The 17,488-nt window shown below is 44.1% G+C and overlaps 1 protein-coding gene across 1 annotated transcript in view; it reads left to right on the top strand.

The window, feature by feature from the left end:
• PINX1 (PIN2 (TERF1) interacting telomerase inhibitor 1) overlaps positions 1–17,269 on the top strand; it is a 58,543-nt gene extending 41,274 nt beyond the window's left edge. The window contains exon 7 of the mRNA XM_079298226.1: positions 15,190–17,269. Within this exon, the coding sequence (XP_079154352.1) occupies positions 15,190–15,789 (600 nt within the window). The 3' untranslated portion in view covers positions 15,790–17,269. The remainder of the gene's footprint in view (positions 1–15,189) is intronic.
• Positions 17,270–17,488: the final 219 nt, after the last annotated feature.

The following is a 17,488-nucleotide window of genomic DNA, read 5'->3' as shown; positions in this document are numbered from 1 at the left end:
TTGTTGCCACTTTTCCAGAGGTGATTTCCTCTCTGGGAGAAGGTCTGTGGCTGCTGCTTGTCTGCTTCAGCACAAAATATTGTTGTAAATGCTCTTTAGTGGTCATTTATACTGTTGGTGCTGTTTTCCTGTTTCTCATTGAGTTTAAATCAACACCTCCTTTTAGCAAAGGTCGTGTTTGCATGAAGGAGCTGAGAAATGTCTGAGAAATCAGACTAAGGGTTAGAATTAATGGTAAATAGTTCTGGCACACTTGATTTTGGGGAGCTTTGGACCAATCAGAATACAGGGATTTCTTTTTAACCTCTATCCGTTTGATATATTGCCTTCTAAATTGTCCAGCTTTAATGTGGTATTTTAGACATTCAGAAGCATCAGTAACATCCAGTAACAGACTGGATGAACTGCTGAAACACATCCTGACTTTCTAATTTTATACTATTCATATTAGGTTCTATTTTGCCCAAGTGCATTTATTTTTATTTATCAACACAGAATTATTTTGGTTTTATTTCAACTTCTTAAAGGACTGCTTCTATTTTAGCCTGGCTTCCAAGTCAGTCAAAGGATAGATTTTTGTTCTATTTTCTTTTTAACACTTAACCATGCTTGGAAGTGTTTGGAAGATGTGGATGTGGCACTTGAAGATGTGGTTTATGGGTGACTTTTCCAACCTTAATGATTCCATGATTCTGTGATTTTATTTTTTTTGTTTATTCCATCCTCTCTCAGTGATTCGAGGCACAATCCACAGGCAGACAGCAGCCTCACAAATATGAAGTTCCTTCTCTGTGAAAATAAACGTTTGCATGAAAAGGAAAGTAAAATTGTTTTCCTGGCTGGGTTCAACTGTATCATTCAACATCAGAGAATCCACATGGAGGAAAGGTGTAAAAATTCCATGAGCAGTTACAGCTTCTATCACAACCTGTTAGGAGCTTTATCAGATCCAGGGTCATCCAACCACAATATCCAAAGACAGAGGAAGTGGAGTTGCATTGCTTAGAATTACCACAACCATCCTTTTCTTGCAAAATTAGCAAGCAGATTTAGGGTGGATTTTAATTGGGGGTAAGCAACAACTCTTGAAGCTTCTGTGTTCCTGCTAAAGGCCACTCAGGTCTGCTGCATGAGGGAACACTCCCCATCCCTGGGAGTGTCCTAAGTCAGGTTTGACAGGGCTTGGAGCAACCTGGGATAGTGCAAGGTGTCCCTGCCCATGGTCTGTAAAGTCCCTTCCAACCCAAACCATTTTGGGATTCATTATTTCCCTTTACATTGTTTTAATGCTCAGCATCAAGCAAGAATTTCTTTGCTGTTTAGCATGTTTGTTTGGTTTTTTTTCCCCTCTGCTTCAGGGCACTTAGAGCTCTCTGAGCCTTCCTTTATGGATTTGAGAGCCCAACCAACAGCACTTCCCTCTCAAGAGAACAGCTTGGAGGAGGCTGGGGACAGCCAGCTCTGTGCTGGGCTGATACATCCCTGACAGAAGGTGCTCTTCTCCCAGCTGACAAGTGACAGGAGCAGAGGAAATAGCCTCAAGCTGCACCAGGGGAGGTTTAAATTGGATATTGGGAAAGATTTCTTCATGGAAAGGGCTGTCCAGCCCTGGCACAGCTGCCCAGGGCAGTGCTGGAGTTCCCATCCCTGCAGAGATTGAAAAGCCCTGTGGATGTGGCACTTGGGGACATGGGTCAGTGGTGGCCTTGGCAGTGCTGGGGAGTGGTTGAGTGTTGAACTCGATGATCTCAGGGAGCTTTTCCAGCCTCTGTTTTCCTTTGCTTACCTGCAGAGCATTAGCAGCAAATGAGACGTTGGGAACAAATTGCTCTTCCCTTTAATCTGACATTTCCTCTTGACTCTTCATTTTGCTGCTTATTCCTGGAGCAGTTTGCTGCTGTGCTGTGATAAGCATCCCATCCCCACTGCTTTTCCAGAGCTCCTGTGCCAGGAGATGTTCTGCCTGCAGGATCTCCTACCTGGCAATTATTTGTATTGTTTTGTACCCATTCAGAGCTTTTACCTGCAAGTCCCTTGAGGCAACAGCTTCTCTGTTTTGTGTGGTTCACTGGGTAACCACAGAGCTCTTCACTTCCCTCAGGGCATTACACAAAGAGTTAATAATAAAATCCTAGGAAATCTATCTGGAATTGCAGGCACGGGGATTTTCTCTTTGTTTTTGTTTTTGTTTTTGTTTTTTTGCATTGCTGTGGAATCTTTATGCAGTTCCCTAAAGCTCAGACTTGGTGTAATGAAAGACAAGTGTGCCTTTAAAACTCAACCAGGTCAAAACCAGGATGCAGTTATCACCAAAACAGTTGAAAAAAAGAAAAAAGGGAAAACACCTCTGCTCTGAGTCAGGCTGGGAGAGCTGGGTGTGCTCACCTGGAGAAGAGCAGGATCCAGGGAGAGCTCAGAGCCCCTTGCAGAGCCTAAAGGGGCTCCAGGAGAGCTGGAGAGGGACTGGGGACAAGGGATGGAGGGACAGGACACAGGGAATGGCTCCCACTGCCAGAGGGCAGGGATGGATGGGATATTGGGAATGAATTGTTCCCTGGGAGGGTGGGGAGGGGCTGGAATAGAATTCCCAGAGCAGCTGTGGCTGCCCCTGGATCCCTGGAAGTGTCCAAGGCCAGTTTGGTTGGGTTTGGATCAACCTGGGACAGTGGAAGGTGTCCCTGCCCATGGCAGGGGTTGGAACTGGGTGAGCTTTAGGTTCATTCCAACCCAAACCATTCTGTGATTCCATGAAAAGCTGAGCAGAAACACAAAGATCAGCCATGGAAAGCAGCCCAAAGGCAAAGAAGCCCAAGGATGGGTTTGAAGGTGGAAAATGAGGCTCTTTAATCCCAGGAGAGGAATTCATTGTAAACCCAAGAGCAAGCTGGACAGATACAGATGTGAAACAAGAATAAATCAAATGTTTTCACCTTTAATGCTTGGGAGATCAGGACTGGGTTGCCCACGAGCAGAAAAGCTGAGATAAGAAATTGACTGTGAGGCTACAAAGTGTCTCAGCATTATAAGTATCAGAGAATCACAGAAAAGTTTGCGTTGGAAAGTTCCTTAAAGATCACTGAGTTCCAGCCATGCCGTGCCTTTTTATCAGTTTTGAAGGACAAGACCTCTCCTCTTGGACATTTAAAATTTTCCTTGCCACCGAAGCCTGGGAAATTCTGTCTATTCTGTACATGCTGATCTGAGCTGTTCTCTCCTCAAATGACCTAAGGTGAAACCAGGTGAGTTGTTCTGCAGGTTGGCAGAGCCAAAGTTGTGCCAGGGATGGCAGATTTCACCAAGTGACCATGGGGATGCTTTGTCCCAGGTCACAGCAGACATGCTGTGTCTTGCTCAGGCTGCAGGGCTGGGTGGGACATCCTGGCACTCTCAGGCTCCAGGGATTATCCATAAATTAGTGCCAACTGCTCCATTACAGGTTTTCCTGCTGCTCTGGGGCTGAAATGTGCTGTTCACTGTCCTATTCACAGTGAGGATCATTTCAGTTTAGTGTTTCAGGACAGGATCAGTGTTGGGTGGATCTAAAATCAGAATTTCAGTATGGTCATCATTGCTGACCTACTCAAGGCTGTAAAATATGGAGATTTAACCACATACTTTCTCCCCCCCTTTCCTCAACATTATTCCTTCTCTGTACATTCTGAATGCCATCTTTCTCCATCCCAATAACCACTACAAACAGATCATTTATCCTTTTCTTCCCTTTCTTCATCCTCCTTTATGCTTCCTTGGCTCCCCAGCAAAATTCTGCTTCAGCCTTATTAGAAACCTTTGTCTAATTGCTTTGGCACCTTTATTTTTCAGTATTAGTGATAGCCAGGACTCATAAAACTTCCTAGGAAGTGTTCAGGAGCCTGGGAGAGCTGTCTTACAGTAGGAAGTCTGAGGAATTGTAAATATTTTATTTGCTGCTGAAATAAGAGTGAATTTTTAGGCTTTCCCTGGTAATTGTTACCATTCCCTACTGGTTGTTGTGGGATGTGTGAATGGAAACCCAAGAACAGGTTCTGTCCTTGTTCTCCTCCAGCATTTTTTTTCATCCCAAATGATGTCATTATGTTGATGTTACATCTTGCTTGTGGTTACAGTCATCCTGTCTTTCCTTCCTTTGGTGCTCCCGTTGCCAGAGTTAATTTAGAACCAAATTATGATCCTTTCACCTCCAATTCTGAGATTTATTGTAGTGTTCTCTATGTAAATACTGACAACTGGCCATGTTAATGAATGGGGGAAATCAGCAGAGCCTGGAAATCCACATAAAGTCAGAACATTTTATATCTTCTTTAAAACACAGGGTTCACCTTTGCTTTTGTGGTGCCTTGGAGGAGAATCTGTGCCTCCAGGAACTTGGAAGCTGCAAGGGAGCACAGAACAATGCAAGTCTCTGCAGAAATGGGGCTGTGATAACTTGGCTTTTTTTGGCCTACATTTCTCAGTGGTTATTATTTGTTAATTATGTTGTAGAGTGCTCACAAGTGGGCTAATTGCTTCCCCAGAGAGCTTGCAAGGAAATGATGGACAGAACAAGGGCAGGATGTTACACATCTCAGATAGTGAGAGGGTAAGGTAGGACACTGGCAGGATGGGTAGGGAAACACTTGGAGCAGCATTTTGAAGCTGAGAGGAGAAGAGTTGGGTTGGTTTTTGGAGGGGAGGATGAGTCCCAGTTGGAATTGATCTGAGGAGCTGCTTGTCAGAAGAGTTGTTTAAGGAAGCACCAAAAGTAAAGGCAGAAATGAATTTATGAAAAGAAGAATTTATGAAAATAAGGCTGCAGAGAGGTTGGACCTGGCTGGGTTGTAGTCACTGGGCTGTGCTGTGTGAATCCTGGAAAACAAAGATAAGATCTTATGAACTCTAGGCACACTGCATGAATGGTATCCCTTAAAAAATAAACTCCATTCCTCAGTCAAACTCTTCTTCAGACCCTTATAGATGGGAGAGAAAGAAAAAAATGTGCATACCCAGCCCTGCTGTTGTGTTTCAAATTCAATTCTCATTTTTGCTGCTTGTGTTTCTGCATCTGTCTTTCAGTCTACACAGGGCCCAGCTGGTATTTATGGTATTTCTGGTCTGTCCTGCCCCAAATTGTGAACTTCTGATTCATTTCCCTGTGCTCTGAGTCCCCCCTTCACACCTGCTTAGAGGAAAAGAACCAAGCCCGAGGAAGGCGCACTAAAAAGTGACAACAAAGTGACACAAGGTTTTTCTCAGGGGCTCCTGAGCCACTGCTGGTGCTGAAAAACAGGAAATGTCTGTCCCCTTGCCCAGAGGTCTGAGCTGGTTTGGATCCATGGATCAGCTCTCCCACAAATCTCCCTCTCAGATTGGGGAACAGAAGAGGCTCAAGTGTCAATTTTCCTTTTCAGAAACATTTTGTGAGAGGAAGGGGAAAGGAGCAAAGCTTAGCTTTAAATTACCTGCCTCACATGCTCCTGGAAGCACTTTATTTCCACCCAGATCTGCTTCTCTACATTTATTATTAGAAGAGAGCCAGAAGAGGAGTTTGATGTGGGCAGGTGTTGTTTGCAGATTTCAAAGCACGTGTGGTTTCCTCTGCCAGAGCCAAAGCTGTGATGCTGTGACTGTGCTCACTCTTGGAACTGCTACCAGAACAACTTTTTCTCTTCTAGGTGCTCCCAATGGATTTTATTCCCTTCTCTCTCTCAGCATCCCAAATCTTCAGAGCCCTCATTGATACCTCTGATTGTATTCACAGTCTGGCCAAGCCCTCTTGTTATTTCTTTTGGGGTTCTTTTGTGTCTGTGGAGGACAGGAAAATCCTGAACTGGAAAATCAGTGAGGGTTTGGTCTCTTCAATCCTTAATAGCAGCTGCCCATTCCACAAATTACAAAGGGATGATAAAAGTGCCCAGGGAGTGTCAGGACATGTGGAGAAGGCTTGGATTGTGTCTGAGCATGGCAGTGCCCACAATACCCACAGTACTGGGGACAGGGGTGGCTGTCCTGGATTTTTGAAGACTTTTTAGACATTTAAAGTCATGATTCAGGATTAACAAAGCAATCTGCATTGATTTGCATCCTGGGCTGATCCCCAGTGTGTGCAGCAAGGGAGGAGGGGATTCTGCCCCTCTCAGGTGAGACCCCACCTGCAGAGCTGCCCCAGCCCTGGGGAACAACAGCAGAAGGATTTGGAACTGCTGGAGAGAGTCCAGAGGAGGCACCAGAGATGCTCCAGGGCTGAAGCCAGGCTGGGAGAGCTGGGGATGCTCACCTGGAGCAGAGAAGGATCCAGGGAGAGCTCAGAGCCCCTTGCAGAGCCTAAAGGGGCTCCAGGAGAGCTGGAGAGGGACTGGGGACAAGGGATGGAGGGACAGGACACAGGGAATGGCTTCCACTGCCAGAGGGCAGGGATGGATGGGATATTGGAAAGGGTGGTGAGACCCTGGCACAGGGTGCCCAGAGAAGCTGTGGCTGCCCCTGTATCCCTGGCAGTGCCCAAGGCCAGGTTGGACAGAGCTTGGATCAGTTTGGGATAGTGGAAGGTGTCCCTGCACATGGCAGGGGGTTGGAACTGGATGAGCTTTAGGTTCTCTTCCAACCCAAACCATTCCATGTTTTTTTTCTCCTTCCCACTCATTTAAAACACAGTATCTGAGACTCCTGGTGCTTTGGTTCCTCACAGATCCATCTCCAAGTGCTGCTGGGTCATGTCTGTGTTCAGTTCCTGGTGCAGAAGAGTGGAATTCCAGGGTTATTTTCATAATTGTTCCTCTGTGAAGGATCTCAAGGCACCTTACAAACACTTTATAAAACTCTTAGTTCTGCAGTTGATCAGGCATGTTCTGTGCTTTGATAACCTGTGCCAGAGCTGGAGGGAATAACTTCTCCAGGGTTTCCCACCAGCTGGGAAGAGAACTTGGGAAACGTGACCTTCCCAGTCCTGTGCTGGTTTTTGCTGGACTGTACTTCCTCTGTTATTCAAGGTGAGAACAGAACAGTTAGAATTGATTTAGGTGCTTTTGGGGAAGATGAAGTCACTGTGTTTGGATCTCTGCATCGTGCCAATAGAGAGATCCTAGGGGAAATCTCTTCCTTTAGTTTTGTTTATATCCAGTGTAAGGCACAGATGTAATTTGCAGGGAAATGCAAAGGAAGAGAAGTTGTGCTGGCCTCAGCAGAGGAGCTGGAGTGGAATGAGATGTCACAGGGATATATCTAAGTGTCTCTCAAGATATGAAAAGGATTTTCTCTGCCATATGCTGAGTTTTTAACTCTTTCCTTCTCTGCCTTCAGCCTTCTGCACCTCTTGGGAATTATCCCACAGTGTGTATTCTCCCTCAGCTTCTGGATTTTACTCACTTTGTTGTGCAAAAACTTAAATAAATTTGTTGGACTTTTTTTTCCTGAAAAGTGTAAGAACAGTAGGAGGAAGTGTGTGTGTGCCCTGTGGGACAGAGTGCTGGGATTCCCAGGCTGCCTTTGGAAATACAGGTGCTGTGGCCTGAGCAGGATCTGCTCAGGACAGCTGGAATGAATCCCCAGGACTGTCATTGCAATCAAGTCCCTGGCCAAAATTTAATCCCTTGCACTTTTGCAACCCTGCTGTTTCCTGTTCTGCTGGTGTTTGCAGGCTGGAGGCAAAACCTGGCTGAGTGTCACAGCTTTTATTGTGCAGCTCCTGTTTCACTGATGGGATCAGGCTGGGCTCCAGCTCATCCTACACCCCTGGAAATGGATTGTTTATATCACAAAAAAATGGCATTTTGCATACCAGGAGTGTTCAGCAAGAGGGATGGGGGCTTTCTGTTGTGGCAGTGAATAAAATTGCTAAAATTGTCCACTTGATGAGGTACAGGATGAGCTTTTAACAAAAATATAAAATAGAAGGACGAGACAGGCTGGGTGAATTTGGATGTGGTTTTAATAAAAGTTCATCACCACGGAATTTAAAACTGGAATAAAAACAGAATCAGCAAATACAATATAAATGGAAATCAAGCACCTGTAGATCACTGCAGTGGGGTGGAATGGGTGCTGTTATGTGCTGCTAAAACCTCCTCATTAGGATGTGGTGCCATATCCAAAGCTGGATGGAGCTTGGAGCAGCCTGGGAGAGTGGGAGGTGTCTCTGCCCTTGTCAGGGGGTGGGATGGGATGGGCTTTAAGGTCCCTCCCCACCAAACCATTCCCTGATTCTGTCATCAGAATAGGATCTGCTGAAGGATGGTAAAACCTCTGTCTTTGGAGGTTTCCATAACTCCATATAAATAAAGTGGAGCTGGTCTAGCACTCACAGTAGTTCTGCTCCAGAGGTCAGTGATTCTATTAATAACCTCCAGATTATTTTAGGCATAGATGTACTATAATAAAATTCCTTGGCCTTTTGATTGCTAAAGAAGCAATCTGCTCTTTTGTAGTTGCAAGTGTAGCAGAAATGGATCTTCACAATTCTGTGGAAAAACATCATATATTTTAGAACACTTTTCCTTGTCCCCTTTCCATTAATTACTTCCTAACCTCTCTTCTTGTCCTTGCTGGGTTAGAGACAGCTGATGGCTCATGTGGAGTGGAGAAGTTAATATCAACTGCAAGACAGCAGCTGATGTTTCAATATATTCTGGCACAGAATTTATTTTAACAGAGTCAAGCAGGAAAGTGCTTCTGTGTAGTAATTGGAACTTGTCCTTATAACAAGTGTCATGTCATCCAGGTATTGGACATTCAGGCTTTTCATTCCATTTCCCATCAGTGGATTCATTGTTCTATTGGATAAATAGTAGTAAAATTAAACCTTCCTACATGGAATGTGGCATGTCCTGGTAATTACAGCACCATGGCCAACAAAAAAGAGAAGTTGCAGGTGACCTGAATTTTCACCACTTTTGTCCAAATTGAGTATCCCTGCTTCTCATCTCTTTCATTAAACCCTCATTAATTTTAACAGGCTGCCCATGGAAATGGTGGAATCCTCATCCCAGGAGGGATTTAGAAGCTGTGTGGATCTGGCACTTGGGGACATGGGTTGGTGATGGCCTTGGCAGTGCTGGGGAATCTTTGGACTCAGTGTTCTGAGAGGGTTTTTCCAACCTTAGCAATTCTGTGATCAGCAGGAGGTCAAATTGTATCCCTATTTAGGTTTTTGAAGCATTACAGGACTGAAAGATTCTTCTGGAGTCCAGATCCCACCTTTTCCATTCCAAGCAAGGATTAACTCCCCCTAACCCTTCCCTGGTAGGTGTAAGAGTTGCTTTCAGTGGTTGAGACTCCCAGTAGTTGTTTGCTTCACAAAGATACTGATTTCTCCTACTGGCAAAGTTTTCCTGTGGATAATTTCCATCTGCTGCTTGTCCTTCTCCTCATGAGCACCAGGGCAATTGTCCCATTTTTCCCTTTGCATCAGCCCTTTCTGTACTGGGAGTCTGTTCTCATCAGCTGTCTGCAATAAACCAATTTTAATCAGGTAAATTAAAAGCATTGGAGCCTCCTGGGTACCTGTTCTGATGCCAGAACTGACTGCAGAACTGATGGTATGTGGCCTTATTTATGCATGTATTTATTTTAATCCTGCTTAAACTCATCAGGCTACAGGTCTTTGTTCACCCTCTTGCCTGTTTGATCCCAATCCAAATGTTAATGCTCCTACTTAACTTGAAGTTGTCAACTCCTTAAAGCAAGACTCTGTCAGCAGTTGATGTCTGCAGAGCTCCAGAGTGACTCTTCAGGAATTTTCTGCAGCCATTCCTGGGATGGAAAGATACAGGGATGCCCTCAGCTCTTGCCTGTCAAGTTTTGTGCACTGCATGAAGTTCCTACCAAGCTCTCAGTGAGGATCTGAAGCAGCAGGAACAGAACAGGATTATTTTAATCTTATTGTTACAGTTTCTCAGCAAGAAAGTTGGTAAGAAAGGCAGAACAGGGGTGGCTGCATTTTAAAACTGAGTGATCCTGTGTTTTCCATGGAACTCAGGCTCCATGTGCTTCATCCAGCCCATTTTCTGTAATTTGAGTGAGAGCCTACTGGAAGAGTTCATCTTTATTCTACCTTTTTGCTCATCCCTTCTGGACTTTGCCTTTTGTGTCATTTTTGTGAATGAGATTTCACAAAATTGTTGTGAATTAGTGCCAACAAAGCAAAGTCATGTGAAATTCCTGGCCTTAAGTAATAGTAGTTCATATGTAGCAGACAGAGATGGTACAAGAGATTCTTTTATTCCCCTATTTGAAGATTTTAAGTGCTATAAAGAAAATATTTGCATTCTGAAGAGGAGGGAAACTTCTGTGAATGAATCCAGGCTGCTCCTGTATGTTGCCAGTACTCTGCTTTGGGCATGGGTTCTATCTCACTTTTACTCCCTGAGTAATGTGCAGATGCAGTTCTAATTTTGAATATTCATTGTAATGACCCCAGAATGGTTTGGGTTGGAAGCTCATCTCATTCCCACCTCTGCCACGTGCAGGGACACTTTCCACTAGACCAGGGTGGGTTTCAAACCCAATTGGTTTCATGATGTGTCTAAATCCTTCCCACTTTGGGCTGCTTCTCTTCACTGATGTGAATTCCTTTGATAATTAACCACAATCCCCTGTTTTTTTTTCCTTTCACTAATAACTGGAAGGTGCTCTGAGAGTGGGATGCCCTGGAGATGCAATCCTGATCCTGCAGGATTCAAGGGAACCAGGATTTCCCTTTGTAAATTTAGTGTAGTCCCTTAATGATTTAATCAGCAAGCAAAGAAAGGCAGAGAAAAACACGATGGTACATGGAGTGCTTTATGTCCTTTAGATTATTTTCCATACATTTCACTAATCACATAAACAGATGATATTTACAGGGGACTTCTGCCTCTGATTGACCTTCATCTCTTCCTGTGCACTTCCCAACCTCCCCTTGAATTTTCCTATTGTTGCCTCTTACTCATTCCACATTTAACACCACGTTTCAAGCAGTCCTTTTCTTTTGCTTGGGACCATCCTACCAATTCCCTATTCCTAATTCCTTCTAATTTCATCTCCTCAGCTTGATTTTTTGGGCAATTTTGGAGCTCGTGACATGGACAAACATCTTCTCCTAAGCCCAATCTTCAGGTTTTCTTCCAGTTACAGCATAATTGTTCATTTCCTTTTTTACCTGATCATCAGTTCTCTGGAGCAAGAATCTTTCTTTTTGTCTTTTATCTGGTTTTTCAGAAGCTGCAGCAGCACAATCTACTTTTAGGGATATCTGCTTAATTTTTCTTTGAAATTTTTCTCTGTGTTGGATCAAGCAGGGGAGGAATTACAATAAACTGTGAGGGGTTAGAGAAAAGCCCTGGTTAGAGTTCAGCAGTGTTCCCATGGCTACTGGGACAGGTACACCACAGAAGCAGGAATACCTTGGCATTTTACAACCCTTCCAGGTGATTTATGGTTTCACATAAGCTTTTCCTAAACCCAGAGGTTTTCTAAGGTTGGCACCTCTTTGCTTGTCTCCATGCCCTGTTAGTTCTGTGCTCAGTGGCCCATGGTTATTAAAATTCTTATCAATAAAGGAGTTTCTGAGCAAGGTTCTTATTTTCTAAACTCATACATACCTTTGGAACTCCTCTGCTTAACCAAAGGAACGTTTGTTTTATGCCTAATGTACTTCATGAAAAGAAAGAAATGTGTAGAGCTCGAGTAATATTTGCCTTCAATTACAGTAATTAAGTTGTCAAGACTTGAAGTCACCAAGGCAATGAGAAAATCCTTTCCTGGTTGGCCAGGGGCAAATGGGTGTTCTGGGCCCAAGTGTGTTTTACACATCAGGGTGGGGAGGGAAACAGTTCTGGCTGAAAACTTGAGAGTCTGTTTGTCCTTCTGCAATCCAGGGTGTCAAAATGCTGCTGTAGGGGGAAGGAAAATGACCCTGTTTGCTTGGGCTCCAGGGAAGTGATTGTCCCTCTGTGCTGACACTGCTGGGGCAGTGATGGGGACAGTTCTGGGACCTTCCTAATAGGAGGGACATTGAGAGGCTGGAGTGTGCACAGGGAAGGGAACAGAGCTGGGAAGGGGCTGGAGCACCAGGAGAGGCTGAGAGAGCTGGAAAGGGGCTCAGCCTGGAGAAAAGGAGCCTCAGGAGGTACCTTGTGGCTCTGCACAACTCCCTGACAGGGGGGACAGCCAGGGGGGACAGGGACTGCTCCCAAGGATCAGAGGAAATGGCCTCAAGCCGTGCCAGGGCAGGTTCATGTTGGACATCAGGAGGAATTTCTTCATGGAAAGAGTTGGTAAACACTGGAAGGGGCTGCCCAGGGATATTTGGAGTGCCCATCCCTGCAGGTGCCCAAGGAAGGAAGGGCTGTACACAGCACTCAGTGCCTTGGGCTGGATGACAAGGATGCTCACAAACAGGATGGACTTGATGGTGTTGGAGCTCTTTTCCCACCTAATGATCCTGTGATGATATGGGATTCTCTGCTTTTTGGGTTAGTTCTTAATAAAAACAGGTGTAATATAAATATAGCTCAACCTATTGATCCTGGGAATTCTGTTAAACTTCTGCTGCAGCTCCCCTTTCAAATGTAACCTGTGTGTGGATACATCCTGTTTTTCCCCCTGTTCCACATCCCTTTTCAGGCTTCTTTGCCAGAAGTCAAATAGTTTCAGTTACTTCATAACCCTTCAGGAACTCTACAACATATCCCTACAAGAAAAGTCCCTAATTTTGATAAGTGCCCACACAAACATCACTGGAATCTCAAGTGCAGCCTTACTTTGGTTCCACTGGAATAACTCTCTTGAAAGCAGATGGATGAGGAAACCACCACTCATAATGCATCACTAATGACACCAATTTGTGCATTCCTGCTCATGGGGAGTAAAGGTTATGGATGCATGAGGAGCCAGCCCTGGAAAACCTTACTCACAAACCCTAATAAACCCCACTTCAGCCCTCCAGTTTAATGATGCCCTCAAGAGAGGCAGCTCCCTTATCTGCAGCATCATGCAATAACTATAAAGTGTTGAGATAAGTGGAGTTTTATCTCCCAGCTCCCTGCTGGCCTTCCCTGAGTATCAGGTTATGGCAGTGAAAGTGGCTGTTGTTGGAACCCTGAAGCCTGGGAGTTTTGAGCTTTTTATACTTTTTAACACTGACCCCCCCCAGGAGAACACTGCTTTTGACTTGGGGTCTTGCAGAGGATTTCCAAATTTGAGTGATGGAGTTAAAATCAAGGGTGTGTAGTTAAATAGAAGGGTGTGATTTCACATGGTGGAGGGTTTTGAATTTGGGATTTTTAGAGTATAGTAATAGGTATGGGACAAGATGGAAGTTTTTAGATATTGTCTCTTTCTTCTTCCTTCTTCTTCATGATTTCAGGGAATAGTTTTAGTGCTGCACTGAGGGTCACAGGTATTTGGTTATTAGGTCAAAAGTATAAATAATATAGGTGTTAGTTCTCTATTGGACTGTTTAGCTTTTAAAGACCTTGCAACTAACTAGGTTTGTCTCAATTTTGCTCACTTTTAGCTGGTAGCTAGAAATATTGCAAAACTCTCTGCACTTTAGATAAGATTTAATAAACAACCAAGTCTGAACATGAGAAATTCATCTTCTTTGTGTTTTTAATCCTGACTCTGAATAAAACCAGAGGAAAATACAAACAAGCCACTAATTAGGTGGTACAACTGACCCATTTGCAGCTGTGAAATCTGGCTGCTCTGATTGGGGCAGGAGGATTCAGTGTGTGTGGGTAGAGTGGGTGCTCTTACCCATCCTTGTGCATTTATGAGTGCAAAAACATGGAATTATCTCTGACTATAATCCCTGTGGATCCCTTTTCATTCAGGAAGGGGTTGTAGGGCAGATGTTGGTGGGGATTCTACACCATCCTCCCCAGTTTTTCCCATCCAGAGCAGGTACCTGGTTCCCTACAAGGCTTTAAAAAAACAAATAATGAGCTGAGGGAGCTGGGAAAGGGGCTGAGCCTGGAGAAAAGGAGGCTCAGGGGGAACCTTGTGGCTCTGCACAACTCCCTGACAGGAGGGGACAGCCAGAGGGGACAGGATCTGCTCCAGGGAACAGGGACAGGAGGAGAGGAGCAGCCTCAAGTTGTACCAGGGGAGGTTCAGGTTGGGTATCAGGAGGAATTTCCTCATGGAAAGGGTGCTCAGGCATTGGAAGGAGCTGCCCAGGGAGGTTTGGAGTGCCCATCCCTGGAGGTGCCCAAGGAATGTCTGGATGTGGCACTTGGGGACAAAGTGGGGTCAGTCACAGGTTGGACTCAATGCTCCTGGAGCTCTTTTCCAACCTGAATGGTTCTGTGAAAGTTTGGGACATTTCCAAGAGTAATTTGCGACTTTTGCAAAAGGCTGTACCACAAAGGCTTTGTTTTGAATGCTTTGGTATGCATGTGAACAAGCCTTAATTTCAGCTGCCTTTCTGGTTTGTTTCTTTTGTAAATCTCAGATAATTTAACAAATTATACATTTCCATCTTGTGGCATTTGTTGCTTTCTCAGTCTATTTTCTTCATGCCATCCATAACATCCAGCTCCAGAACTATACTTTGCTTTTTAGTTTGATATTTATTTTCTAGAAAGGAGACTCTTCACCTGCAGCTGGAGATGAGCAGCTCTCTATTTCATGTCTGCAGAAACCTTGTAAGATGTAACCTGTGATGTTGTTTGTGCCATCTGATAACGTGTGATCAAATGGAGCCTGTTTAAATAACAACATCTGGGACACCCTGACAGCAGAGCAGCTCTGAAACAAACATTTCCAAAGATCAGATAAGGTGGAGGAGATGCCTCAGTGCTGGATTGCTCCCTGGATCACAAGTTCTTTGCTGAAGAGTTATTCCAGGAATGGGATTTCCTGATGGATTCTAGTGGATCATATTTTTTTTGTTGTTGGTTTATGTTTTGCAGGGACATGTGTTTTGTGAAGTCAGTGTAATGCACTGAGTGTGACATGAGTTATGTAGGAGTAGCAAACTAAGGAGCTCAAAACAACTAAAAATTCTCTTGGTTTGTGTTCTCTTGCTGCCTTCCCTCCTTCCACCTCTTTTCCCTAAACCTACAGCACCTTTCTCATGAAGGGCTGCCTCACTTCCACCCAAATCTACTGTCATAGCTAATTTTGAAATTACTGTTGCTTTTCAGCATTTTCCTTATTAATGTACAAAAAATCATCATTATGTTTAAAGCCATGATTCCTGACTCACTCCTGCTCATCTCTGTTCCCTTGCAGGAGAATATTGCTGATCCTGACTCCCAGGAAGAGAGGAACAATTGCCTCTCCAGCCCTGGAGATGGTTCCAATACAGTGAAGAGTGTTCTCACTGTCCAGGAATATTTTGCTGAACGCATGGCAAAGCTGAAGGGAGCCCAGAAGGAAACAGAAACAAAGGTGGAGCATTCCAACCCTGCAGCTGATAAAGCTGTGGAGCCTTCAGAAGAGCTGGAAACCAAAGTCAAAAAGAAAAAGAAGAAGAAGAAGAGAGATGATGAGGAAGAGAGGACAGAGGACTGTGAGAAACCAGAGAAAAAGCCTAAGACAGGGAGTTTGAATGGAAAAGAGCTGGATGATCCACTAAATGAATGTCACAAAAGGAAAAAAAAGAGGAAACATAAAGAGGAGAATGAAGGAGAAAGCATCAGTTGTGATGAAAATACAGGCAATGGAGAAATTTCTGTGGGAGTGTCTGAGGGGGAGGAGCTCAGCTCAGAGGAGCAGGAGGAAAAGCAGAAGAAACACCACAAGAAGAAGCACAAAAAGCAAAAAGATGAGACGGAGGAGTGTGGGGAAGGAGCACCCAGGAAGAAAAAAAAGCACTGCAAGAACATTTAAAACCCTTTCAGGCTCAGGGGTGAGTCTGTTAGAGGAGGCTCTGTGTAAAAACAGCACCAATCCAGGCTTGGACACTGCTCCAGCAGGCTGGGTCTAAACTCAGGCTGGGTCTAAACTCAGGCTGGGTCTGAACTCAGGCTGCATCTAAACCCAGCTCTCCCAAGGGAAAACATGGTAATGGACCAGCAGGAGCTTCAGTGCCATGTTCCAAAGGGATCCACATGGAGGATTAACACATCAAGACTGTGAAAGGCAAGGAATAACTTTCTGCTGCTTCACACTGACTGTTTCTTTCAGTCCAAAAAAAAAAAAAAAACAATTAAAAATCACCTTAGTACTGCCTTTATATTAAAATTGTTTTCACTTGTGAGAGCCCAGCTCTGTTTCTGGAAGCAGAAGAGGGTTTGCAAAGCTGTCTGTGTTTTTTCATTGACTTTTGCAAGGTGGTGTCCAATTTTTACATTTTTCTCTTTTTACACATAAAATAAATGTTGTTTCTTCCCCAAATGCTTACTCTGATTAAAAGTTTACTCCTGAGTGTCAGCACTAAAAGATGAAATAAAAAGACCTCCCTGTGCCTCAAAATCATTGTCAAACAGTTGTAACTTTGCACCAAAGCTAAAGGAAATGTGTATTAACTTTATTTAGTAATCATACCTGAATGTTTGATTTCCAGGCAATACTCAGGATCTCCTCACTGGTACCTCTGGAATCCAGAAAACTGCCTTGGGTAGAGCAAGGTTTTTCTCTGAAATTGGGAGACCAATAGATTTTTAAAGCCCAGTCAGGTTTTTATTACCATTCACACATTGAAAACTTGCAATTTGGATTTATAACCAAACCAGAGCTTTTTTCTCATTGTGATCCTGGAAATAAGGAATGCTGGAACTGGGCACTGCCACGAGCAGTTTTATGGGAGATCTGAAACATTCTGCATCAATTTTGACATTTTAATGTCACTCAGAGCTGTCAGAAGAGATGGGTGAGCTTGAAAGTGGTGGAATGGGAAGAAGGATTCACCTTCCTGGTGTCTTGTTCTGATATTTTTTTGGCCACAGCAAACTGACAGCACAACCCTGAACACCAGCCAGTTATCCTGGCAGAATCCAGAATCCAAATCCATGAGCTGCTCATTCCATCCAGGCTGGCTTTCATCAGTGTAAATCTAAAACATCCCATTGGCTGCTCTGCTGAAGAAAATGGGTACATTTTTATATTGTCTCAGCTCAGCAGAGTTGCTTAACATGGTCTGAGGAACATTGTCAAGATGCAGATGTTAATAGGGGAAAAAAATTTCCTTAAGCTGCCTTTATTGTGCAGTGGAGGAAGCTCCATCTGCAGCACCCAGACCACATGGATGGTTTGGTTGCAGCTCAACTCCTCCTTTTTTTTAAGATCTCTTGGTTTCCAAAGCACCTTTTTTTTTTTTTTTTTTTCCTGCCCTCAGGGCATGCTCATTCACTGCAGCAAAATGAAGTTTCACTTCTTGTATGGGAGAACAAGATTCTTTTGCCTGGATTTCACATCCCAGGGGTTTTAACCTTTGTTGCATCTCCTTTTCAGGCTGTACAATTATTATCCACCATCATCTGCTTGTCCTTGGCTTCCTTAAATGAAATACCATCAAATACCATCAGTTGTTGCCAAACTGAGAGGAAACCCCATGCTTGAGGTGAAAAAATTAATTTCCTCAATGGAA

Source organism: Erithacus rubecula (assembly GCF_903797595.1).
Source record: "Erithacus rubecula genome assembly, chromosome: 2".
In the NCBI taxonomy this organism is placed as follows: Eukaryota; Metazoa; Chordata; class Aves; order Passeriformes; family Muscicapidae; genus Erithacus; species Erithacus rubecula.
The sequence above is the reverse complement of the archived record's forward strand: the minus strand, read 5'-3'. Positions and strand labels throughout refer to the sequence as shown.